At 41.5% G+C, this 27,759-nt stretch overlaps 1 protein-coding gene across 2 annotated transcripts in view; it reads right to left on the bottom strand.

The window, feature by feature from the left end:
* Positions 1-421: 421 nt before the first annotated feature.
* Positions 422-27,759, bottom strand: part of pdxdc1 (pyridoxal-dependent decarboxylase domain containing 1) — a 40,199-nt gene continuing 12,861 nt past the window's right edge. For both annotated transcript variants that reach the window (XM_028599355.1, XM_028599354.1), the window contains exons 7-23: positions 27,686-27,754; positions 27,517-27,595; positions 27,320-27,404; positions 26,470-26,518; positions 25,818-25,919; positions 24,736-24,861; positions 23,943-23,993; positions 19,425-19,485; positions 12,187-12,257; positions 10,251-10,356; positions 9,968-10,142; positions 7,373-7,491; positions 7,136-7,257; positions 5,258-5,348; positions 4,997-5,095; positions 4,044-4,142; positions 422-2,512 (exon numbers count right to left, since the gene is read on the bottom strand). In XM_028599355.1, coding sequence (XP_028455156.1) covers positions 2,226-2,512; positions 4,044-4,142; positions 4,997-5,095; positions 5,258-5,348; positions 7,136-7,257; positions 7,373-7,491; positions 9,968-10,142; positions 10,251-10,356; positions 12,187-12,257; positions 19,425-19,485; positions 23,943-23,993; positions 24,736-24,861; positions 25,818-25,919; positions 26,470-26,518; positions 27,320-27,404; positions 27,517-27,595; positions 27,686-27,754 — 1,791 coding nt within the window. In that variant the 3' untranslated portion in view covers positions 422-2,225. The remainder of the gene's footprint in view (positions 2,513-4,043; positions 4,143-4,996; positions 5,096-5,257; positions 5,349-7,135; positions 7,258-7,372; positions 7,492-9,967; positions 10,143-10,250; positions 10,357-12,186; positions 12,258-19,424; positions 19,486-23,942; positions 23,994-24,735; positions 24,862-25,817; positions 25,920-26,469; positions 26,519-27,319; positions 27,405-27,516; positions 27,596-27,685; positions 27,755-27,759) is intronic.

Consider the following 27,759-nt stretch of genomic DNA (forward strand, 5'->3'; position numbering starts at 1 on the left):
AATTATAAAAGGGAATTTGAGTTGAGATTCACAAAGCTGTGGACGGAGTGTATATCGTTGACTGGGAGGATTTTGGGAAGAAAGTCTTAACATTATGAAAATAAACTTGTTATTTTACTAGAAAATGTCTTGATAAGGGAACAAAGTCGTAATTCTTCAAGAAAAAAATTGTAATGACATAAATGTAGTAAACAGAGAACAGTGTGTCGACCGACGTGCCAAAATTATTAGTTATTTTTAAAATTTGACACTTTCTTAATCCCACAAGGGAAATTACAATTTGTTCCCTCTGTTGTTAGTTACACACGTTATTACAGGCCTGAAACACACACATTCTCAGTACCTTTACATGGTCTGATGGAGAGATGTCAGAGTGAGGGGGCCCATGCACAGGCGCCCCGAGCAGTTGGGGGTTCTGTGCCTTGCTCAAGGGCCCCTTGGGAGTGCCCAGGAGGTGAACTGGCACCTATCCAGCTACCAGTCCACACTCCGTACTTTTGGTACGTAGGGGGACTTGAACCTGCGACCCTCCGGTTCCCAAAGCCAAGTCTGAGCTACTGCCAATAAGCACCATTAAGCAAATGATATCTGTGCGACTAAGTATGCAGTCCGACAGGAAACCATGGCAACTTGGAGTTCCTATAGTCCAGCAGAGGACACTCCCACATAAGCTGAATACTGCACTCAGTCTTTTCAAAGGAAGGATAGGACCTGTATATACTGTATGTAGTCAGGCAATCAATCCAATAACTAAATATTTAGCTGTTCAAAAATTGAATAACATAGTTCTCAAAAATACGACTTTATTCTTGTAAAATCATGACTTTGTCTTGTAAAATAACAACTTTATCTTGTAATGTTTCACATATTAAAGTGAAATTTCACCCTAAAAATCAAAAGTACATCTTTTCCCTCTTGGTGCTATTTATCAATCTAGATTGTTCTAGTATGTTTTGTGTGTAGTCCGGGAGAAAGAAAATAATTCCTTCATGAAACTGCCATCTGGTTCCATTATATTGGAGAGAATTATGTTTGATATCTCCAACACTGGGCAACTCACACGAAAACTATCTAGACTGATAAATAGATAAATATGGATTTTTGATTTTGGGGTGAACTGTCCCTTTTACCTTGTAGTTTCATAACTTTCTACCACATACAATTAAAACTCTAGTAAATTATTACCGAGCATTTCACTTTTTGTATGACAAGTACATTTTGGTAATACGACTGATAATGTAACATTATCTCATAACCTATTGATTTATTCTTGTAATATTGTGACTTTTTCCTCATGAAATTACAACTTCATATTCATTGCATTGTGACTTTTTTTTGTCAAATCTCTCTCTCTCTTTATTCTTTGTCTGTGATTTCTTTTTAGTGCAAACGTGAAGGGAGGGTTTGAAGCTCGACAGCAGGTGACCGCTATTATCAGTGGCCATAAATTAAATAGATTATGATACTCCATTCCTTCTATACAGATTCATGTTATTTTAAATAATTATAGTTAGTCATTCTATAGGTTAGATATATAACATCTGTGTAGACCATTTACAGTGAGGAATCTAAATATTTGAATGCAGTGGCACTCCAGTGATAAAGTGAAAATAGGGACTCTGGTCCTCCAATTCTCTCTCTCTCTCTCTTTCTCGTCATTCCTGTGACTACAGGGCCAGTCAGAGATGAGATGATGTGTGAAGATATTTCCAATGCAGCTACAAAGAGTTGGACATTTCTCCAGTCAGTAGTCTGCTCATTTCACTCCATCACTACACTTGATAAGCGATTAGACGGTATAATAAAATTGAAACATCTTGGGCTTTGGGAAACACTGTTCCACATTTTAGAGACCAAACAACTAATCCAACTAATTCATCCAGGAATATAATCATTAGTTGCAGCCCTAAAAAGCAACCCTCTCATGTGCATTTTCGGGAGTGGTTAAATAGCATTCTGACAATTGTGGGAAAACACATTTCTCAGAATGCTGCAGCAAAATAGAGAAAAATATAGTAGGACACTTTATCACTTTAAAAGGTATGAATGAATGCAGTATCCCGGGGTGGATTTTCCCATTAACTTTGATAGGAGAGAGAAAAACAGCCTGATCTACTTCCTTGGAAGAGTTAGATTAACAGTGTAATCACACCTATTTGTTTAGCCTCTGTTAGACTGGTACCATTTGGAGGACGGCTGGATGGATGCCAGCAGAGAGAGTTCTCCTATGTCCCGCTTGGCTCCGCCTCCTGGCCTTCAGGCTGCCTCTCCTCTGAGGTCACTTCCTCCTCCACCGGTGTGTGCACCTGCAAACTAAACTCCGGGCTTTCCTCTGCTGCGACATCATCCGTAGGCTGTGCGTCCTCCTCGGCTGCAGGCGGACAGGCTGGTGGGTGGACGCTGCCGCTCGGAGTGCTCCTCCCCCCCGCGGTTGGCTCCTCAGCTTGTCCGATGGAGCTGGTCTCACTGAAGGACTCAGAGCCTGCCCCTGAGCGCCGGAATAATCTCTGACCTTTGGGGGACAACAGAAAGACAGGAAGTGTACAAGGTGAGTGTGACTCAGAGTTCTGTGACAAAGAGAGAATGCTCAGATAGTGCAGAGAAAAGTTACTATCTACTTTCATGTTCTCCAAAGAAGAAGACGTAAAAGCTATCCAACATTACATTACATACAGTAGCTAACCTGAAACAATAGAGGGGAAAACCATTCTTGTAGATGGAAATGGACAAATAAGTGATTGCTTTTCTTGATTTGAAAAAGAAATTGAGGTTCTTTCCTTCCTCCCAGGAACTGCTATTGTGATGTTCCTATGTTTTTGACAATGTAAATAAATATGCACATTTAAACATGCTGGGTCCAATATTTATTTCAGACCCCAAAGCCTCTATATCTCCACTTCTGCAGTTAATAACCAAATACCAAATAGCCCTGCGTGCAGACACAACGCCACCAAGGTAACAGAACCGGTTATCTTGCAAAGGCCCTGTCTGTTGTGAGCGAGCTTTGCAGTTTTTTTTTTTCTCCATCTTTGCTAAGCTACGGTCAATAAAACTCTACATTCCTTGACAGCAGTTTGACATTTCACAAACAGATAAGCAATGTTGTTAAAATTAGCTTTTTTCCAGCTTCATCTTCTGGCCAAAGTTAAGCCCTTCCTAAACATGCTTCGATGCAGGAGGATTTGGCGTCACCTTTGACCTTTTTTTAACTTTGGTTGTGACAGATCTAGAGAAGCCAATTCACGCCTTTATTAGTTCGAGGATGGATTACTGTAATGCTCTACCATCTCGCATCTTCAGCTTGTGCAAAATGCTGCTGCTCGCTTTTTAACAAATACCTCCAGACGTGCACGCATTACCTCCCCGTTCTTCACACGCTCAATTGGCTCCCAGTGCATTTTATAAATCGAATTTAAGATTTTAATGTTTGTCTTTAAGGCCTTAAATGGCCCAGCCCTGGCGTATTTGTCAGAGACTCAAACCCTTCGCAAGCACAACAGGTCATTCCGGACATCCAATCAACTTGAATGAATGAATTACGAATGAATGAACAACATACAAAAAAACACTTGACTGAAGTCCCAAGGTTAAGGTACAAACTGTGGGGTGATCTTCACTTTTGCAGTTGCTGCCCCAAGACTTTAGAACAAGATACCTCCTGACATTCGCGCTATTTCAGACGTAGCTCTTTTAAATCCAAACTTATTTATTTAGGATGGCTTTTACTACATAGCAGCGTTGTGACATTTTCCCTTTCTTCCTCCTGTTTTTTTGCAACCTTTTCTGATTTTACTGTATTCTATGTTTTATTCTATTTGTTGTATGTTATGTTGTTTTATTCTTGGTCCTTGTTGTAAAGCACTTTGGATACCTGTTGGCTGCGTTAAAGCGCTATATAAATACATGTTGATTATGGATTGATTGATTGATTGATAATCCCTTCCTTTATTGGTAGGCTTTTAATTTGAAATAAATCTGCAAGAAGAGCTCAGTCTTACTGATGGTAACTTAACACTGGTGGGGGGAAAAAAAGACAACGCTACCTGGTAGTTTCTTTGATGAGGAGGTGGGAGTCTCTTGCTGGGACGGCCTGCCTGTCTGGGCCTTAGTGGAGTACGTCACCTCTGTGGAGTCCAGGGAACCTTTGGACACACACCATTAACATTTACAGAATGTTACACACAAATACTGACACACATTCACACACCTTTAAAGGTCCTATGACATGCTGCTTTTTGGATGCTTTTATATAGGCCTCAGTGGTCCCCTAATAGTGTATCTGAAGTCTCTTTCCCGAAATTCAGCCTTGGTGCAGAATTACAGCCACTAGAGCCAGTCCCACAATGAGCTTGGGTGTGGGGGGGGTGTGTGGCCTTGACCAACTGCTATGCGGAGGTAACCTTGCTCCTTATGACCTCATAAGGAGAAGATTCCAGATCAGCCCATCTGAGCTTTCATTTTCTCAAAGGCAGAGCAGGATACCCAGAGCTTGGTTTACATCTATTGTCATTTCTAGCCACTGGGGGACCATAGGCAGGCTATGGGAACTCACATTAATGTTAAAAAACCTCATAAAGTGACATTTTCATTCCATGGGACCTTTAATAAGCATTCAGCATAATACACACAGTGTAAGTATGGTTCTAACCCTGTAGTGTAGCAACACATGGCCATTTGTGTACATTCAGCATGTTTCAAAATGGGGTCTCTTTTACATCATATGTACTGTATATTATATTAGACTCGTATTTGAACATAACGGTCCACTCATAATTGTGGGACAATTACAAAAAAAAGACAATGACAAACCAGTCATGTTGGATGAAGTTTGAAAAAGTAGAGGATATTCATGTGACATTTTAGACTACCACAAAGCTCCCTTTTGATTGTGTTGCGCTTCAAGCTCATCACTGGGTTGAAAAGTTACACCTGATCTGACATTAAGGCCACTTCAGAGTGTCCTCTCTAATGGTCACCATACAACAACACACTGTACCTGCAGCCAGGTTGAAGGTCCGGCCCTTAATGGAACTTTGAAATGGAGAGAACCAGTTCAACACAGAGCCAACCAGAGGAAGCTGCCTCAGCATCCCCTACAGACAGAGACACATGAAGGCAAAGATTACACACACACACACACACACACACACACACACACACACACACACACACACACACACACACACACACACACACACACACACACACACACACACACACACACACACACACACACACACACACACACACACACACACTTCCATGAGTTTCTCCTCATTGGCCAGTTGCAGCTGCTGCTCTGCCTCCAGGATGCCTTTCCTCACCACCTCCGTCATGTTCTCCAACAGCTACACAACAAAGAGTCACTATGATTTACAAATGTCAAATAAAAGACAAAACAGTTGATATACTGTATATTACTATGAACATGTGATTCATATGCATTTTCTAAAAAAATAAATAATTGTGCAACAACCAAAGCTGGGACTTAACATTTTAATATATCATTGTATGATCATTAGGTCAGGTTATTGTGATGGATTTATTCCTGTACCGTTGTTATCTTGAACGAAGCCCGCCATCATTCATGTCTCCCGTAGTTAACACTAAAGCCTGATATGTACCATTTAGAAGCCTGGGACCATGTCTACACGTTAAGTCTTTCAGTTTGATAGATCCGGGGGTGTGCATGAGGAGGCCGGGGGGTCAGCTCTGACCCTTCACATGAGGAAAAGGTGACGCTTCTGAGTCACTAGTCTCCCAGTGCCAGGAAGACCCATTCAGGCAGAATCCAATCTGGGAAAGAGAGATGTTTTGCGAACGCCTGATATCGACCTTATGAAAAGAAACCGTTTTGTGACTGACTTTGAGCATTTCTCTATGGCAAACCAGGCTGCGCTAACATGCACTTCCACCATAGACTGTCAAAATAATAATGGACGTAGCATTGGTGACGTCACCCATTGGTTTGTGGACTGACGTTTTGAAGCCCTAAGATTACATTTTGGCAGTAGCCATCTTGGTATTTTGGAGAATAACACAGTTAAGCCAGTATCACTATGGTTCAATGGTACTAAGCTAAGCGCTAAAGAGGAAGAGTCCCGGATTTTTAACCCTTCTGAGTCATCCAGCGGAGATTTACCGGAGGGTGAACGCAGACCTCTGGGTACTGGAGCCATTCATCTGCATGTACGCCAGGACAGAAATTAGGCAGACTTTCCCTTAATTTAACAGCTAACATTAGCGCTAGCTAGCTAGCTTTGGTTGGCAAAGACAATGTTAGGCGTCAGAAATGTTCCAGTTAAATTCGCTGAAGTGAAAACATACAGTGAGAGGGTCAAAGTTTAAGATGAAAACACGGCAACAACCAAAAACAAGTCAAGGTCTATTTTAATGTCCACAGTGTTAGCATGGCTAGCATTGCTAAGCCTCTGTCCTGATTGACAGGTCCTAAAGCATCCCCTGCTTTATCGTCTGTTTTAAAATAAATGGGACCATCATTTACTAAATGAACATCATGCTGTATTGAAGAAGACTTGAAACTAGCGATTGAGAACATTAACTCATTATGAAAAGCTTTACTGAGGTAATCAATCAATTGAGAAGTCATTCTCTCACAGACTTCTATAGAAACAGACTTCTTTTTGGAGCCAGTGGAGTTGCTCCCCTGCTGGAAATTAGAGAGAACACAGCTTTGGCTTCACTTATCAATGCTGGTAGTTGCAGCTTATTTTCCACTACTAATAATCAAACTGGGGGAGTTTTTGTTGGGGAAAATTTGTTAAGCCATTCATTCTTTCTTACTTTTTCATCATTTAAAGATGGGTTACAGTAACACAATTACCCCCAATCATGCTAATTATAACCTATTAAAATATAACAACCAAAAAAATAATAATAATAGCGACCACTTTGTCAGTATTCTGGTGAGAGGTAGTCTATTTCGACGACGTTACATTTCCGGGCTTGTTCAGGTGCCAGCAGAAATTTCGCCGGATGTCCCTCTTTTCAGCCGGATGTCCGTCACCTTCCTCTTTCTAGTGTAAACTATTCATTTAATTTTTGATAAACCTTTTTGAAACTATCCAATAGCCCTTCAAGTATCCTATAAAAAAAAGAATGATGTAGCAGTTACCCTCCCGCTCTCCTCTATGTCCCTCCCGAGGGCAGCTACTGTTTCCACCAACTCTGAAACATCGACGTCCTCCGTGACCATGCCAACAAAGACACAGTGCTCCTCTGTCCCAAACTCAGGGCCTGGGGAGAGAGAGGAGGAGATGGGGAAAGGCGAGAAAAAAAAACAAGGAAAAAAAGTTGAGAAATGCTGTCAATACACTGTTGACAGGCCTCTGAGTTGTGAAGAGGCACTAACCAGTGGAGAAAACGATGTCAGTGTCAAGATCTTGGAGTTTCTTCAGCAGCTCAGTGTTGATTTTCTCCAGCTCCTGCTTCTTCCTGCTCTCATCCATTCCTTCAGTCTGAGGCTCGTACCTGAACATCAACACACACCTGTCACATCCCAAATTTGAATCCTACTGAGCACCACAGCTAATCCCAACATTGTTTAAATGTTGCTCATTATCGCTGCTGGTTTAATCTATGTAGTGTTAATTTATCCTTTTGTCTGCGGCAACTGTCAGACAAATACAACCACTACAAGACATTCAGGGGTTTCCCTGCAGTTATAAGGTTTAGGTGCAGCGCCTAAGCTGAATGATTGTAACTAAAAGACTTTTCTCAGACCTCATGATTGTAGTTGGACTTCTTTAGCAAGTTTAGTCTTTAAGCTTTTTGAGCGTTATTTATTTATTATCTGCTCTAGCTTTTCCAACGTTTCAGACGAAAAGTGCTCCACAACAGCATCACCAACAATCAGTCTGTTGTGATGGGTTACACAGAAGTGTCTGTCACACAAATGTTCCTTATGGCTTTATTCAGACATGGCAAGACTGATCCATCCCATTTATCAACCTCGCTTTCACTGATGGTTCCGCGCCTAATGAGACTTGCCTGAGGAATTGCTTGCAACTGTAACCGACCAAACCCTACTCTCCTGTTCAATCTCTAACTCTCCCCACACTCCAGCCAATTAATCAACTCCATTTCTACCGAAGCAGACCCACTTATCCCTGTATTTCACTTATGTAACACCTTATTTATCTTTCGGAGGAAGTGCTCTGACTTCTCCGTCATCTTCCAGTTGCCAAGCGTCACACTTATCCCCTACTCTATCCAGCTGCTGGTGTGGAATAATCCAACGGGTCACCTAACCAACATAAATCTCTAGTAACCACCACCTTTGTTTCCTGTTTGCACACCGCACTCACTGAACCATAGGACTTACAGAGTGATGTAACCCTAACCATCTATCCAGCCCATTTATCAACTTGACACACTGATCTTACAGTGCTGCTCATGGGCATAGCAACCCCTGCTAAAGTTGACTAAAAAGAGGAATAAAAAAAAAAACAATCTTTTGGAAATTGATCTTAATGCCTTAATTGAAACAATTAGGAAAAATCCAACCTTTGAGAACACCAATTTTCTTTGTGAATGAATAATGTATCGTACATAAATAAATGTTCTTCCTTAAAATACAGGGGGCAAGTATAGACACCCCTATGTTAAATTCCCATAGAGGCAGGCATATGTTTTATTTTTAAAGGCCAGTTATTTCATGGATCCAGGATACTATGCATCCTGATAAAGTTCCCTTGGCCTTTGGAATTAAAATAGCCCCCCCCACATGCCCTTCACCATACCTAGAGATTGGCATGGGGTACCAGCTATTAGGCTAAGTGAAATAAAACCATGCCAATCTCTAGGTATGGTGAAGGGTATGTGATGATGTGGGGCTACTTTAATTCCAAAGGCCAAGGGAACTTTATCAGGTTGCATAGTATCCTGGATTCATGAAATAACTGCCCTTTAAAAATCAAAATTCCCATAGAAGCAGGCAGATTTTTATTTTTATTTTTTTATACGCAAGTACACCGGTGTACTTACGATTGTCCCGTGTATTTTAAGGAAGAACATTTATTTATTTACGATACATTATTCATTAACAAAGAAAATTTGGGTCCTTAAAGGTTGGATTTTTCCTCATATTTTTAATTACGTCTTTAAGGTCAATTTCCAAAATCAGATTTTTTTATTCCTCTTTTTAGTCAACTTTAGCATGGGTTCCTACACTCATGAGCAGCACTGTATGTACTATCTCATTTATCTGAGGAGGGTCACCTGACCATCTACTGCTTTCATCCCATCCTTAAAACTTTCCAATTAAGTGTTGTGAGTGAGCCAATTCATCAACTTCACTACCTCTGAACCTCCCCCACCTGTACGCCAACTCACTCCGATCACCTAACCCATCTGCTGAACCACAACTTTGATCACTCATTGTTCTTTCCCTAGTCTGGATCAACAGAAGTACATTTTCAGGATAAAGCCTCCTTTGACCCTCCCCTTCCTCTCTCTGTGGGTTGGGTTTTTCTCCTTTCTCAAAATGCATCTGTGATGTAGAAATACCTTACTCCACAGTGCTTCATAGTATGCAGGATTTTCCTAAATAATGTATAAACTTATATAAAAGTAATCCCTCTCAATCATCACTTCTGACCCACCAGAAGTGTGTGGGGGGTGTCCGTATCTGCAGACACCCTGCCCCCTGTTTTCCTTTCTGTGTTGCTATGTGCAGGTCATGTCTGGTCAGTAACAAAGAGCCTTTGGGCCCCATGTGGGTGTGCAACCCCCAGCCAATAACAGAGTGCAGGTTGTACAGACAGGATGAAGCTCTGCATTCACTCATAATCCTACGATGCGGCACCTTTTCTGCAGAGGTTTGTGTGCGTTTATTTCAGCTTTAGAATTAAATCGCCAGAAAAGAAAACTTATTCCTCTGATTCACTGCTTTTTTACACTTACTCACTCACTCCATATTATGCCTTTCAAGTGTATCCGTTCTTACCGCACAGCGCCAAGGCCAGGCCAGCTGAGGTCCTGGATGTATGTGAGTGAGGGAGAGTGTCGGTGGGTTTCCTCTCTGAAGTCCTGTCTGAGGCACATTGTGGAGCACATCACGGGCAACAGCTGTGCCAGTTTCTCCGCCAACTCCTCAATGTTCTCCTGCTGGGTCCCCAGAACTGGACAGGAGGGAGAAACTCATGGTCAGGACTGTTACTTGGTATTGTTTGAATTGTTTTTAACATTTAAAAATCGTGTGTGTGTGTGTGTGTGTGTGTGTGTGTTACCTGCAGCAGTCAGGAGGGGACTGAAGCGGACACATGTACCCTCATCTTCGAGCTCCACCACATCTACCCCACTGCTGGGAACCAGCTGCACCAGCTGTTCACCCAGCTGCACCCAGGGGAAATGGGACAGGAATATATCAACTGTGTGGTTGTTGAGAGGTAAGTGTTCAAGAGCCCCCTACTATGCTTTACTGGATTTCCCCCGTCTTTAAGTGTGTTGTATAGTTGTTTGGGCTTTTCAGGAAGCCGGGGCCAAGAGCTCAGACAGAGTGTTTCAGACAGAGGAGCTGCAGCAAATGGGCAGTATGAGAAAGATAATATTATTTTGAACATTAAAGCATGTAAACCTATTCTAGCAGACCCCAAGAGTACAAATATGATGCTGAAAAGGAGTATAATAGGGGCTCTTTAAGTGTTGAGAACAATATTTTGTGAAAAAGGTTCAGTTCTGACTTTTGAACCTTTTGTTATAGCACACAATAGTCCCACCAAATTAGTAAATTTACGGTTGTTTGGAAACTGGACACAACCATGCACACAGCCATGGCCATGGGCTTTAGAAGAGTGAGAACTTAAACCTGTATTCAGATTTGAATGTGATAAGTTATCAACCAAACACCCATAAATCCATGGTTACATTCTAAATCATGTCTTACTTTGAGAGCGTGCACACGGCAAGGTGTGGACTAGTGTGAGCTTTAAACTAGGGCTGGGAAATATATCGATATTATATTGATATCGTGATATGAGACTAGATATCGTAATATCACGATATTATATTGATATCGTGATATGAGACTAGATATCGTAATATCGTAAATGGCTTAAGTGTTGTCTCTTCCTGGTTTTAAAGGTTGCATTACAGTAAAGGGATGTCATTTTCTGTTCTAGCTGTTCTATTATTTGTACCTTTACCCACTTAGTCATTATATCTACATTACTGAAGATTATTTATCTAAAATCTCATTGTGAAGAAGTTTTGTTAAAGCACCAATTGTAAACCGTAGAATGTCGCCACAATATCGACATCAAGGTGTTAGGACAAGAATATCGCAATATCTGATTTTCTCCATATCGCCCAGCCCTGCTTTAAACACTTCTCCCGCCCACCATGTTTTATTGTTCATATTCTAAATGCTATCAGCACATGGTATCATATACAGTATGCAGGGTATTTAAGACTGGCACCTTTACACCTTGTGAGCTGCTATGTGCATCAAACAAACACAGAAAGATCTAACTTTCTTATCAGCCTGCGGATGTTTAAATCCCACAACCGCTTCATGCACATTATTTCATTTATATAAAAATCTTAATTTTCGGAGCATTAACTAGCATAGGCACAAAAATACAAGGCACAGTATGCGTTTAACCTTTGTGTTGTCCTTCCGTGTAAAAATTAACCCTTTTTTTTCAACGTTCTTGACGCTTTTTATGAAGTTTCGGTCACTTTTTTCAAGTTTTTTCATTCTTTTTTTCTGAGCTTTACTTCCATTACCACTGGATTCACCACTAACACTAACTTATAAGTTTTACACTTATTTTGTGGTATTCATGACCAATAAACCTCATTTATATGAAATTATACAAATTAAATTTTTTTGTTACAAAAAAGTTGATATTATGAATTATTTTGACTAATAGTTAAGGTATGTTGAGATAATCACAGACTGGTATATATGTCAGTTAAGTCAGGATACTGTTTTGAGACAATTTCATTTTTTTCCTCCAAATGCTATAAAATTGAATAAAACACCCAAAATTAAAGTAGTGAACTGATCATTAATTATACTCAAACAGCATTTCTATGGAACTATCCGTGCCATTTTTGTGCAATTTGCTTGAAAGAAACCCACATTTCTGATATAGAAACTTTGAAAACGGGTCAAATTTGACCCAAGGATAACAGGAGGGTTAAGGAGGAGGAAACACTCACCCATCTGTTGAAGGCATCCAGCACCTCTTTATCCCCAGCACAGTAACCTTCCACTGAACCCCCACTGGACGCTACCATCAGAAGAAAGAGGGAAAGGGAGAATACAACAATATACTGTGATTATCTTGGTATTATGTGAATAATCCCTGAAATCCATTCACATGCTTGAGCATGGAATTTCATTTATGAGCATTTGGGAACATTATGTGTAACAAAATGGTATAAGCTCAAAAAGATGAAATTCCTAGCTTTTCAGAGCTTGTAAGTGCATCTTATAGTCTTCTAAAGCAAAAGACAACCCACTCACACCTTTAACTCTAACGACCACGTAACAGCATGAAAGATCATTGAGGACCCTTCTACACATAGCACAGCCTCTTATCAGTGAGGATGGAGAGGGAGCTGTAGCAGGTCTGTGTGTGTGAGATTATGTGTGTGTGTGTGTGTGTGTGTGTGTGTGTGTGTGTGTGTGTGTGTGTGTGTGTGTGTGTGTGTGTGTGTGTGTGTGTGTGTGTATATAAATAATCAGATTTATTAGTCAAGTTTACTTACATACACAAGGAATTTGACTTTGGTAGGTGTTAACTCTCTATACATTCAACAAATAGACATGTAGTAGTAACATACTGTACAATAGAGACAACAATGCACATGTCAACATAATATACAAAAATACAAGTATACATGGAGTGGGATATGAAGTGCAAAAAGTGGGTGAGTGGCCAAATTGGGGATCAATATCCACATCCACATATGAGTGTGTGTGTGTGTTTGGGCGATTCACTCTGACACCAAAGACCATCTTTGAACAGGGTCACAGGAACAGAGGTCACCATCTCCCACAATATAGAACTACCTGTCATCATGTGACTGATGTTCTATACTCCAGTCATGTGATGACAACTAAGCTGATGATGACCATGAGACTTGTAGGCCAATGCATGAAATTATAGTTATATTATGGAGGCGTGTCTGTGTGTGTGTGTGTGTGAGTTTGCGTGAACCTGTAAGCAAGCAATGATCATTTTAGGACTGAAAAAAGGCATCTTTTGAAGGATGCATTTCATGTGTCTTTGAAGACGTGCTTGAATAAAAACATTGTCTCCTGCATTTGCTGTAAACTGGCGCTTATCATTTCAAATGGTTTGTGGGACATGGTGGCCCTGAAGACTGGTCTCCCACTATGGACATCCCACAGGCTCCGGGTGGATTCCCCTTTGGACCGGTACACACCATCCAAGTGTGAAGTCCCATGTATGTTAAAATCTCTTGAGCATCCAAATCACTCCATCCTGAGATTGAACACCTCCCGTGTAAGTTTGTCATTTCCTGAATCAGCTGGATCATGTCAGGAGTGAAGAAAAGGTTGAAAGAGGATGCCACATTATGGATTCTTGATATGGCATATCTCGTGGGCTCTGGCATCATGCCGGTCGGTGCTTGAATATTGCGCAGCGTCTCAGTATTAGATGGAGACCAGACTTGCCAATTCTTCACTGTCCATTCAAGGTTAAGATGGACAGGATCTTCAGTGTCCTCTCCACTTTCAGAAGAAGGGTTAGAGGCACTCACAGAATTGGAGGACTCCAGTGACCATTTTGTCAGACTCCAGAAACTTGTGTCATCTTCAGATGAGTCCTGCAGTTGGCTGGAAGATAAAGGCTCCTTCTCTTTGCTCCAGGTCTTTCTCCTTCTGTAGAGCCAGGTGCATAAACACACTAATAGTTGTTTCTGTTTACAACAAATGGAGACAATGTTTTTATTCAAGCACGTCTTCAAAGACACATGAAATGCATCCTTCAAAAGAAGCCCTTTTTTCACCCAGATTTACACAAACTCTCACACACAGACACGCATGCATGCACACACGGCTCCATAATATAACTGGCAAAAGTAAAGTGCGCTTTTTTCACCACTAAAATTATCATTGTTTGTTTACAGATTGTCACACACACACACACACACACACACACACACACACACACACACACACACACACACACACACACACACACACACACACACACACACACACACACACACACAATAATTTCATGCATTGGCCTACAAGGGCAAAATGGTTGAATCTGGTGAAATACTGTAAAAATGTCAAATATGACTAATAATGCATGGTTTTATACTGTAAAGGCAGTGAGATCAAAACATGTGGTTATAATGGAAGTGAATAGGGCCATTTTTGCCTCGAAAGGTGTCCAAAGGGAGTATCTGGAACTACATAAAAAATACTAATGCAATCAAATCAGTTTTGTTGATTATCTTTGACATATCCAAGCCTCTTATCACCACCAAAGCCCCATCTACATATTATTCATTATATGGGAGAAATTTCATTTTTTGTGTTTTTTTTTATAAAAAATGAAATACTTCAAATACATAAACTGGCATTTAAAGGGTTAAAATCCTGAAAATGATTGAATGTTTGGTGGTTTTGATTAGGTTAGAAGTGGTTTAAGTGATTCATGAAAAAAAAGCAGAAAAAAATATTGATATATGATGATTTAATAAGTTTTTGTGTGCGTGGACATTTTTGCCTCGAAGGTGTCCAGAGGGTACAAAATGAATCATTTAAGTATAAAAGACATGTAAGAGTAAAAAACACTGGATTTAAAAAAACTGACTGAAAAGAAGGATTCCTACAAAATGTCATGCCATAAGAAGTAACCCAGCAAAAATGATCACAAAATGAAAAAAAAAAACTTGAGAAAAATGTACAAAAATGACCAAAGAGGGCATGCTTCTTCAGGTTGGAGGTGGAGTAATTTGGACGCTGAAAGGAGGTTGGTTGCTGGCAAGCAGAGGCTGCACGGCACAGTTAGCTGTATTTCATTCTCCCTGTTCGTTCTTTAATGTGAAATGCTGTTTGAATTTCCAAGATAGAAACTTATTGCTGCCCTGGCTCTGTCGTGCCCGTTCCGACTCCATTGTGACTGATCACGCAAATAGCAATTTTTTTCTATTTCATATCGGGGCTTCTGGAAAATGCATTAAGTTGCCTTAATTTATTCAGAGTGAATAAACTCGTGAAACAGAGAAGTATCGTCATGTAATCCACTAATTTTAACAATGTAACTGTATTTTAAATACCAAATATTTAAATTGTAACTGTAACGGAATACAGTTACTCATAATTTGTATTCTGAATACGTAACGCCGTTACATGTATTCCGTTACTCCACAACACTGCCGACAACACCACTACAGCCTCAACATAAAAATGACAACCGGTTTACTGTGAGGTAGCTCGGCATTGCCAGTAGTAAGGATCTGTTTTATTATGGCACGAAAGAGAGCGAGTTAACTGTGTTCAAGGGCAGCATTTCCGCTACAACATAGTGTTGACGAACTGACCGAAGAGCCGGTTAATTAACCCGACTCGTGTCACTGAGCCGGGGGAATCGAGTGCCATACGTCAATGAACCAACTCACTCCTGTTTTTTTCTTTTACTTCATTCGTGCCATTGGCATTATATATATTCAATGGTTGGTCGCATTGGTTGGCCGTTGTGTAGCTGGTATTCTTCTGCTACAGTGTGTGTTGTACTCTCGCTCATTAGCGCCTCCACTGGACTGGAGTGGTGGTGCTAGAATCAATCAGGAAATGAGCTACTAATGTCTAGACCCTATGCCGAACAAGACCGAATGTAACCGTGCAACCGGCCGGCCGCTTGACTCTAATGTAACCGTGCAACCTGCCGGCCCGCTCGACTCTAATGTAACCGTGCAACCGGCCGGCCCGCTCAAGTCTAATGTAATCAAGCAGTGTCTTGGTTCTCGGCAAGTTTGAGTTATTAACCGAGCCTTGTTTCTGGTGCATCTTAGAGGATTATGTTCACGGCAATTTACACATTATCAATGGGGAAGTACAGTAGGCCTACATCACATACAAATAAACGAATGTTATTTTGGTAGTTATGTTAAGTTAAATGTTAGAGAAGTGAATGTTGCTACGTGGTAGCTAGGCTAGGCTGTCACGAGGAGACCGCGCACCAGGCTACTGAACGAGACCGTAAGGACCGTAACCGAGGATAGGCTACTGCACAAGTCTATATTCAAATGGGTGTCTAGGTTCTCGGCAAGTTTGAGTTATCAACCGATAGCAGAAGCCTTTATTTCTCGTGCATCTTAGATGATTGTGTACATAGAAATTAATAGATTACATTATTGATGGATATCACATACAAATGCACGTCATGTTATCTTAGTAGTTATGTTAAGTTAAAGGTTTGTTACGTGATAGGTAGGCTGTCACCAGGAGACTGTGCACCAGACTACTGAACAAGACATAATGCATGAGTCATGTAATCAAACGGGTGTCTAGGTTCTCGGCAAGTTTGAGTTATCAATAGCAGAAGCCTTTATGTCTCGTGCATTTTAGAATTGTGTTCATGGAAATTCATATCCTACATTACCAAGGGGAAAGTATTAGGCCTATATCACATACAAATACACGTAATGTTATCTTGATAGATATGTAAAGTTAAACGCGATCGAACCGGTGACCGAATCTATTAACTCGGTAGGCCAACCAACGACCGTCCGGTTGAACCGACTCTCGTAAAAGAGTCGGTTGTCCCATCACTACTACAACATAGGCCTACTGCCCGACCAACTTCTTCAACTCTCCACTTACTGGTTTTGCACCGAAGTCCAGCTTTTGTTGTTTGGGTGGTGGGGGACCTCCTTCTCTCTGCTTCGCTCCACCTGCTGGGACTTGCTCTGTAAGTTTGACTGCAGCGCTGCGACTCCAAATGGTTCTTCAAATTTGACGTAGTGTTTTTGTAGCTAGATAGCACTTTGTCGCCACCAGCACAGAGTGTACAACGAACCTTGATATTGCCGTCTTTAGCTGGCACAAACTCTAAATATTGACTGTATTTACAGCTAGAAAACGCGCATCTCTCGCCTCCCTCCATTGTTGTTTACGTTTGTGTCGCTGCGTGGTACACGTGAACTGTCCTCATGCTGAAAACGTTACTTGTCTCATACGTGACTTCACTCCCCGAGACGCAAGAAGAAAGCAAAAATATATATTTTTACTAAGGAAAATGACAAATAGTAACGCACAGTGACTTGGATAAGTAACTTTAATCTGATTACTGGTTTGGAAATAGTAACGCGTTATATTACTCGTTACTGAAAAAAGTGGTCAGATTAGAGTAACACGTTACAAGTAACGCGTTACGTGGCATCACTGCAAACATGTAAAGATGTTCACCATAGACATCCTATCCTGCAGTACATTACTTTTCCATCACGGGGTCTGATGGACAAAGACTCTTTATAAGCAGAGATTCACACCTTAACCAGTCTCACATTGCCAGACCTTCCTCCACAGCACTGCAAAGGAAGGTCTGGTTGGTTCACACAGCATTCTGGGATGGGAGAAAAATGTGCTCCGATTTATTGGCATTTCTTTAAACCCATCACAATGGTCTTGGGCGGTGCCAAACGCTGGACGGAGCAACGGTGCCTCTTCAAAATAGCCTCTGGAAGGAACTTGTTTTGGTGGAACGTGTGAACGTTCAAAAGTAGTTTTTTTGTCGTGCAACAGAAAACTCAGATTGGACAGATAGTCTAGCTAATTGTCTGGATTTACCCTGCAAAGATCTGACGTGCAGTTAACCATAGTCCTCAGAAATCCACCAGAGTTTAGAACGCCAACACAAAGAAAGAGGAAGGGGACGGACATCCGGCCGAAAATGAGGGACATTCGGCGGATCTTCCGGTGGCACCGGAGCAATCCCCTAAATGAAACGTATGATATAGACTACACCTTAACTAATCAAAGCACTTGTGATTAGTGTGAGTAGACGTATTGGGTCTATAGCCTCTTTCTGACCAAGTAGTTACAGGAACGTAGTTATAGGAACAGTCAACTCTTAACCAGTTCTACTAACTACTCTCCCCCAAAACTGTTTTTGCCATTTGCAGTCGCACTGGCCAAGTGGCAATAGTAACTGGTAAGAGGGGTAAGGGAGTGACGCAAGCACAGCAACGTTCTTTATAGCGTCGTCACTTGACTTTAGCACTACAATAAAAAATAAACGGCGGCATTTAAAGACTAGGCTGGAGTACTTAACAGAGAAACACCAGAAACTCATTCTACTCAGAGAGAATTCTACAGCAAATATGAACTTCTGTCTCCACTGTGCAGTGAATAAGGGGGCTTTCACACCTAACTCGTTTGGTCCAAACTTTCAGACTTTTCAGTTTGATCCAAACCAAGATTACAGTTGTGAAACCTCCCCCCGACCACGGTCCGGACCAAACGGCCGAAATTTGACCAAGACTACCTCTTTTCCGACCAAAAGAGGTAGTCTCGGTCTATAAGACCGGGGAAGCTCCTTTTTTATTTATTCAGGAAAGGTTCACCGAGAGGTAACCTCTCTTTTGCAGGAACGCCCTGATCACATTTACACAGTTACACGTTCACACCTGGAAGCTGCCCAGTATAACCACAGACTAATCTGCTGGCCACTGAGCAGCTCCACTGGAGTGGTTGGAGGTTATGGGCCTTGCTCAAGGGCACCACAGTGGTGGTAATGAGGGAGGGACAAGCGCTGCTCTTTCACTTTCCCCACCCAGATTTTATCCTGTCCGGTCTGGGGATTGATCAGATGACCTCCCGATCACAAGCTTGCGTCTCTAACCTTTAGGCCACCACTGCCCCCAGGAACAGGAACAGCTCAGTGCTTAGTGTGTACGTGAGAGTGTGTGATGGTGAATGCGTTCAGAGCAGACAGCTGTCCGCTATCAGAGCAGAGATTAGCAGTTTACTTGTTAAGTGGTAGTAAATGTACAGTGTAGGTTTCAGTTTGTCTCTGAATAAATGCTGCAGCTCCTCAAAACCCCAAAAGTTCCTGTGTATTGCTTCACAACAACGCAACAAAACAAAAAGAGCTGCGGCAGCACGGGAAGAGCATCAGTTACACTTTACTTGAAGGTATCTACATAAGAGTGACATTACACTGTCATGAACGTGTCATAAATATTATAAACAAGTCATAAATGTTTATGACTAGGGTTGGGTATCTCTTGTTTTTTTTTTTCCCCCCGATACCGGTACTAAAATGGTACTTTTAAAACGGTGCCAGTGCCTAATCGGTGCTGACCACGGTCCGGAGTGTCATGTCACTCTTACGTAGATACCTTCAAGTAAAGTGTTACTGAACTTTTTCATCCACACGTTTGTAGGGTCAAAGGAGATCTGTTCTTACCAGCACTCGTTTCCTGGGAAAACTTAAATAGCACCACAGGTGAGCTGAGTTCATCCTCCACCTGTTGAACACACAAATACACAGATCAGCCATCAGAGACTCAAGAGATCCTCATTATCACACTGAACAAGTGATCTGCTGTAGGACATGCAAAACAACCATCATCGGTTGAAAGGGTGCGATGTTAACATGGATTAAAGATTTTGCTTAGTGTCCATGCCTTCTGAAGCTCCTATATGTTATGTCTGTGGTAATTGTAACTGTATGTCTCAAACATTTCTTGTTTGATTTGTCAAACTGGTCGTTATGGAAGTGGTGCCCGAGTCCTTTCCTCTCAGTGGTATGAAGCAGCCAAAACCAAGCTCCAGCTCCAGTTTAGAACATTTGAAAAAGTAAAAGCTGATCAATATGTGGCAATGTGTGTTTGTTTTTTTTTGGGGTGAAGGCTAGCGAGTCTGCGTTGAAGATTTGAGGGTCATGAATAATTCACAAGCATACGTGGTGTTGTCAAGTTATAAAAAAAACAAACAAAAAAAACAACAATAACTCATATTTTTTAGCCATGAATACGTGACAAATGATAGCTGCAACCAGGACAGGTTTCAAGGACTGCCATTGGCCTGGTCTACTAGATACCAAAAGAAATACACAAACATTAACTGCTAAGAATTAGCTGCACAAACAAAACACAACCCACAGTACTACGTAGACAACAGAGAATGAGTGACAACCATTATTAACCAGCGGCATTTACAATTATTTGAAGACCCTTGAAAGTCAGTATGGGTTGCTTTGGACTTGTGTAAATGTAAGGAGTCAGTTTCAATTAGGAGCATTTCTCCTTCATGTTGAGGTAGTTGGGGCATCCGATTAGGATACCTTCAAGACCCCGCCCTGTGGAGCTGGGGGGGGGGGGGGAGGGGAAGACCCAGAACACGCTGGACAGACTAGACTGTACATCCTAACAGGCTAAAGGACATAGCTAAAGAAAAAGATACTTAGACTGCTTTGCTTGACCTGTTGCCACTGATGGGCTTCGATTAATAGTCAAACAGGGTAACTGTACACTAACTGTACAGTAACCGTACACAACTGTGCAGTAACTGTACAGTCATTTAAAATGCATGGAGACTTTCTTAACTTCAGTTTAGCTTTTAATATCACAATCTCAGGTGGCCAGTCATTGTGAACAGGGGTGCCCCCCAAAGACTGCTGATGACATAGCGGTGATAGGCCAAATCACCAACAGTTAGAAGCAGAAGCAGCTATCGCTATGCTGCGAGGCCAACAGCCTCCTACTGAACGTCTCTGGGAGGAAGCAGCAGGGGAGCTACACAACCCTGAGAATCCATGGGACTCTTGTAGAGAGGGTGAGCTCCCTCAGGTACCTGGGAGTCCACATCCACACATTAGCTTAAAGTGCTCATATGATTCTCATTTTCAGGTTCATAATTGTATTAAGAGGTTGTACCAGAATAGGTTTATGTGGTTTAATTTTCAAAAAACACCATATTTTTTTTATATATATATTATCATATTATTTATCATATTATTTTTTCCTCTTTTCACCCTGTGTGTTGAGCTCTGTGTTTTAGCTACAGAGTGAGGCATCTCACTTCTGTACCATCTTTGTTGGGAGTCGCACATGCGCAGTAAGTACTGCTAGCTAGTCAGTTGCAGAGTATGAGGGAGTGCCACGCTAGCAGCTAGGCGAGCATTATAACGTGTGTTACAAAGCGACGCACGTTTGTCTCTGAAGTAAAGGCTGGACTACAATAGAGCTGTTTGGAGAAGTTTGTGAACAGTGTTTTCTGTTGGAGATGGTAAGTCCCTTTGGGGTGGACTTTGGGCTTTTTCACTTTGTAAACCTATAACATGCACAAAAAGATAGATAACACTATAAAGTAAAGGGAAAAAGGCAAAAAGCATAATATGAGCACTTGAAGATATTTAAAGTCTCTCTGGGAGTCCTAAAGACCTTCTACTCTGCACAAGGCATCACCAACTGGTATTTGGATTTTAAACAAAAAGAAGTAATGAGATGCAACAGCACATGACACATTCATTAATTATTCATGACCCTTGTATTTCTTCCAAAAGGCAACAAAGTATAATGAGGGTGGAGAGGCATTCCCTGAAGTACCTCAAAGAACATGCCTGAGTGGTCCACATCTAAACAATTAGGAAGTAAACAGTGCATCAGCCGATGGAGACCCAAATACTGCTGAGCTGATGTAAGTGAAGGCAAATGGTCAGGAGTGACAGGAAGAAAGAAAAGGAGGAGAAGGGAGGAGACGGGGGAGTGTGGTGTGGGGGGGGGGGGATGAGGGAGACAGGCAGAGGCTCGGTCCCACCTACAATAGAGAGCAAGAGAGAGCCCAGAACGTCCCGCAGTGAAGCCCCGGATATGGGCGGGATCGGCAACACCACGCCCTGAAACCAAAGCAACCCACACTGACTACAACTACAGCTACACGCACACGCACACACACCTTACTAACACAGCGGTACTTCAAACTCAAACTGCAGCATTTTCACAGCAAATGTGGCTGATTGTGACCAAAGTGGCATTCATTCTTCGTTTACCAAGCTACTGTCTGTGAGTTGGAGTACCAATGTGTAATGATTCTGATCCCCAACACTCCCGATTGTTCACTGCATATGTATTACAGTTGTGGTCATGTATAATGCTACTAATCCCAGCTACTTTGCTGGGATGAATTCACGTCACATTACATCTCAGTGACGCTATGGACGCAGCGTTTGCCTTTTGTGGATGCCAGTGAACAAGCCTTTAAGCCAAGTCTGTCCCCCTGAGACTGTGTTAGTATCAACCCAACACTGGTTTTACCATGGTCAGAGCCTCGGCGAGAGACATCTCTGTCTGAAGCACATCCTATCAACACAAATGGATGTGGTCTTTGAACAGCTGGAGGTCTTTTTTGTGATAAAAGTTATACATGTTAATTTGAATTTCAGTGGTGGAATGTAACTAAGTACATGTACTCAAATACTGTACTTAAGTCCAAATGTTGAGGTACTTGTACTTTACTTGAGTATTTTTTTCTTTTCATGCCACTTTCTACTTCGCTACATTTCAGAGAGAAATTTTGTACTTTTTACTCCACTACATTCATCTGACAGATTTAGTTACTAGTTACTTTACACATTAAGGTTTCTGCACACAAAACACAAGTAGTTTATAAAATCTGATGTTTTTATTCTAAATGAAACTTTTTTAATTGATAGGTTTGCCAACCCGGCAATGAGTGCATCTACTAACAAGTACTGTGTGTGCATCACAGCCTGATAGATCTTCTTCCTCTGGGCCACAGAGCGCCATCGTTGTGGAACACATCTCACACATCTCTCACACATCTCTCACACATCTCTCACACATCTCTCACACCTCACACATCTCTCACACCACACACACACGATTCAGTCAAAATTCAAAAAGGTCCAGTTACTAAAGGTTCAAACCTCACAAGGTCTAAATGACGTCCTATACTCTACCCCTACATCTATCAAATAAAATCAACTGTTGTCAAATAGTAGAATACTTTCAACATACAGACACGTTGAATTTGTATGGAACTTGTACATAAAACAAATAGCTATCTTTACTGGTGCTGTCTATTGGTACCCGAACAGGACCGCCACCCTGCAGAGATTGGTTCGTTTAGCTGAACACACATTAGGCGGTGTCCTACCCTTCCAAAAGAATATTTACAACAGGCGCTGCAGGTAGACGGTGGACACGGCAGACAATCCATTTGACTGGCTTAATTGAGTGAAGCAATTGCCGTTTTAACTGGATTATCTGCGCGGTCTGTAGCTACCGTCCAGGTCCAGGCCGCGGTCAGCCATGTGGCCATGCCCGCATTAGAAAAAAAACTGACAATAATCAACAAATGCAATTTCCTCCTGTTTGAGTTATGTTTGCTTAAAACTACAGTGACCAACTGTTTTAGGAAATTATTTATAAAAAACAAAAGTGAAATTTTTTAATTTGCAGGTTGGTTTTAAAAATCTAAATCTTAAGTAGGAAGCTTAAGGCGTGGGGCTGGGAGACGGACTAATGGATTTGATGGGCTTTTTTGGGGTGTAGCATGGAGCGGGTCTGAATCACCGAGCGGACACATAAATATTCTTCACATTCATTAACTTTGCGAGATAGAGCGTTTGCGCTGTGCAGCACCGAAATTATCAAAAGAGGCAGGGCAGCATGTAGTGGGCAGCGCTGTGAATAGATGACTGCAGCACTAGGACATTAAACGTTGAGGCATAAGGCAAAGATAAAGCTGTACAGGAAAATCACTTTTTGGATATTTTGGTTAGAAAACAGTAAGTGCACAGATTGTTATTTTTTTACAGTGGGGTATCTCTGACTTGGTACTTTCGGCCTGCTTCCTGATTGTGCGTGTTCTCACAAAAACTCACAAAATATCTGTTCACTTTTTTGGGGGGTAAACATTGTGTCATTACTTTCTGGCAGGACATTAAGAGAACACCTACCGATGTTTTGATGGAGGTCATAGCTTTTAGCTTCTGCAGGAGCTGCTGGCTCTAGAGGGAACAGAGATAAAGGAGAATGACCAACTGTCCATATCTACCAAAGAAAAGAGTATGATTTTATTGCTTAACTCCATAATATAACACTTGTGTAGTGGCAAATCAAACGTTGTATAATATCCACTTCAGAATGTCAGCACTAGGCAGGATTACTCATGACTCGTTTATTTCCACGTCTTTCGTTAATAAGTTTGCATTCACAGAACCAGAGAATAGATGTCACCTCAGCTTGCTGTGTTGTGTGAATTTATTAGCAAACATTCCTGTTCAGACAAGTCTTCTACTTTCATACGAACATTTCCCAGAGCTTTTCTCAGACAGGAATCTAAATTGAAAATCTCCAACCTGCTGATTTTTGTTCTACTGTACATGACATGACTTTACTTGTTTGTTACATTACAGCCAGAAAACAACGGTTTTCATCTATATCTATCAGGGCACCTGCGCAGTAGCTCAAAACATAGAACATTAGACCTAACACAATACCTTTTGTTGAATGCAATGTGCGTTGACAGCAAAGGACTATAAGAATTTAAGAAACTTCAACATGAGCAAAAAACAAACAAACAAGTTTATTTTTTGTTGACTTTGGCTCCTACAACTTGGCACATTTCATTTCTGCCAATATTTGAATTGTTGTTAAATTTTAAAAGGCCTAGTTTGTTGGGAAATAGGCTGATGTATTGACAGAAATCTGAAAATGACTGGGGTGTAGAGGGAGATAAGTGATGCTCACCAGTGCGGTGGCATGTCTGATCTTTTGGACGATTCCATTGTGGCCGAGGTACTGCAGGGAGAGCCAGAGAGGCAGCGCACGCAGCCTGGCCACCGGCTGGCTGCACGTCAAACCTGCTGCCAGAGACTGAGACACAAAACACAGAGCAGGGAATCATTCGGACAGAGACCGAGGAGAACACAATAAAACTAAACTCATCTTAATGAAATTAGGAACAAATCTTAACTTCAAATAGTTGAAGGAAAGGTTAACTACCGTTTTTTTTTCCAACCTGGACCCTTATTTTCCTATGGTTGTGTGTCTAAGTTACTGATGGGAACAACAATCTTTGACATTGGTCCAGTATTAAGCGAGATCGCTGTTGTCCGCAGTCAGCAAAAACGGCTCCAATGCACCTTCAGTTTACCACCAGACTCCATGTAAATTAACAGGAATTTTAGCAGCGTAAAATACACTTCATTCCAAGTCGACAGAAACAAAATATTATACTATGAAAAGCCACCTTTCCACTTTTCTAACCATCACAACTCTAGTTTTGGTTGAAATAAACACAGTTTTCCCATTTACATGTGAAAATATGTTGGCTCCATACATGCTAAAAGTATTGCTTTTTTAAATGGAGTCTGGTAGGTTTAGGGCTAGCGACTTCAGAGCTGTTTCTGGTTAAACAGTAAGGTCTCGAAAGGGATCCTTTCCATAATGTTGTCAGACACTTAGAATAATAATCTGAGTCTGTCAGCGGCAAAACAGCACTTTTAGTGGACCAAATTGACTATGCACATTTGTCCCATACGGTTACATTGCAGCCCGGTGTGTGGCTGCTGGTTACAGCGTTCACGCTTAATACTGGACCAGTTTCAAAGATTGTTGTTCCTATCAGTCACTTACACACAAAAACATAGGAAAATAGGGTCCAGGTTGAAAAAACCCCGGTAGTTACCCTTAGAGAGACTGGAAGCAGAAAATTACATTTCCTCAGCTGGGATCAGGACCAACAGGACAATCACAAACTGACACAAAAACTACCACAAACATGGATAGCTCTGTGTTGAATCAATTTGTATGAAATGCTATATGCCCACCAGTGCTGGGTCTTCATGTCTGTAGAGGGTGACAGCAGTGACAGCAGGCAGTCCCAGCCACTGACCTGGTGTCAGTGTCATGCTGTCACTTCTGGTGGCTGCCTGCAGGGGAAAGAACAATGAACACAGATCAACCCACGTCACAAGAGAAAGTCAACCTAAGATGGCATTTCCTGGGTGTCTGGCTTCTATTATCAAAATGTGGAGAGATAATAACAGTGGAAGGGATGGCATTAATGTGTGTAATAGAGGAAAAAAATGCAGAGTTGATGTCCCAAAGTTCAACCAAAGCTAAAATAAGTCAAATCAAGTGTTCCAAAAGTTAGTCAAAGTGGTACCACACTCTGGCTTGCTGTAACTGCACTCAGGATTTTTACTTGGGCTTTTGTATTGTATTGCATTACTGCCATACTACTCAGACATCACATTGGACACTGCAACTGTTTGACTCTTAGACCTGTATTTTTGGTAGACTCGTTACTGTATTTTGTATGTCTATATTTCCCATTTTTTTATTTCAGTGCTATTTTAACATAGAACCTATCCTTTAATACAAATGAAGGATATTTATAATTAAGAAAAAATAAAAGGATACATATATAATTTAAATAAATAAAAAATAAAGGATGAGAGTATTTGAACATTAGATTACCATGATAGCAGAGGTGACCTGAGCCAGTGCCAGAGTTGCCAGGTTGACCCTAAAGAAGAACAGTAAGAGTTGACGTTACAGCAGGGATAACAGGGACAACAGGGACTTCATGCTATACTGGAGTCAAGGCTGAAAACATTAAGGTCGTCATCTCTAAAATACATTTCTCAAGGGGATGCTGCATGTTTATCAAAAAAATAGTTAGAAAGTACCATATCCCCTTCTCTATGACATTGTTGGTATGAATGAAGAATTGCATCTTCGTGTTCTACTGTGTGCCATGCGCTTGCATTTGGACTGCATACGGCCAAAACAAAGGGGGGTCAATTTATTGGATTTGATCAATTCATGTTGAAAATCAGATGCATACATTATAGGATACCTATTTTATACCGCTTTCAGGTTCATGCTTGTATTTTGTGTTTGTACTAGAACATGCTGACATGCTTTAATGTTCAAAAAACAATAATTTTTCTCCTCCAGCCCATGACTGCTGCACTGTATTCACCCCTATGTCTGAGACGCTCTACTCGAGCACGGTCTCTTTAAGCCCCCTCCCGAAAAAAGCCCAGTCTGCTGTGATTGGTCAGTTTGCAGATCTCCGAGTCTGCGCATCTGTGCTCTGCTGCCTGTGTACAGTCCGTTTCAGGAGTATTTAGCTGGCCTGTGTACTGTGAAAAATCACCAATAAAAGGCTTTTAAATCGAAAACTTAACTGGACATGTTCCAGCAGTAATGTGATGCAAAATTAGATAGAAATTAGCAGGCCGCTGTGTTTTTTCCATCTCCACCCTGCAACACCCACCACCGCTGCCGCCATGTATTGCAGAGAGTAAAATAATTGACCCACCCCTCCACATGGAGCCACATGTTGTACTGATCACACACGTCCTTCAGACGAGCCAACTTGTCCGTATGTCCTGCCCCAGGGGTTCCTGCGAGGAAAAAAATTCTCATAAGGAACTGATCTCCTTTTAAATGAATCCAATTTTCAACTCCTGTAATGTACACGGAGAAAAGAATGTTTGAACTGTGATTTTCCTTCACCTGCGTTGACAATCAACAGCAGAGGAAGCTTCCCAGCTTCTATGTCCTCTTTGATCAGTGTGTCCAACAGGGCCACGTCCTAACAGGGACACACAGGAGATCAGTCCAGCAAATTATGGTTAACTATCTCAGAGTGTCCCGACAGTGTTTTTCGTGTGGATTCTCCTACCATTTGGTGTTGGGATCCAAAGATGGTGTTGCACGGGACTGTGCACAGACTGGAGAGAGGCAGGCCGAGCTAAT

Source organism: Perca flavescens, chromosome 15 (genome assembly GCF_004354835.1).
Source record: "Perca flavescens isolate YP-PL-M2 chromosome 15, PFLA_1.0, whole genome shotgun sequence".
NCBI lineage: Eukaryota > Metazoa > Chordata > Actinopteri > Perciformes > Percidae > Perca > Perca flavescens.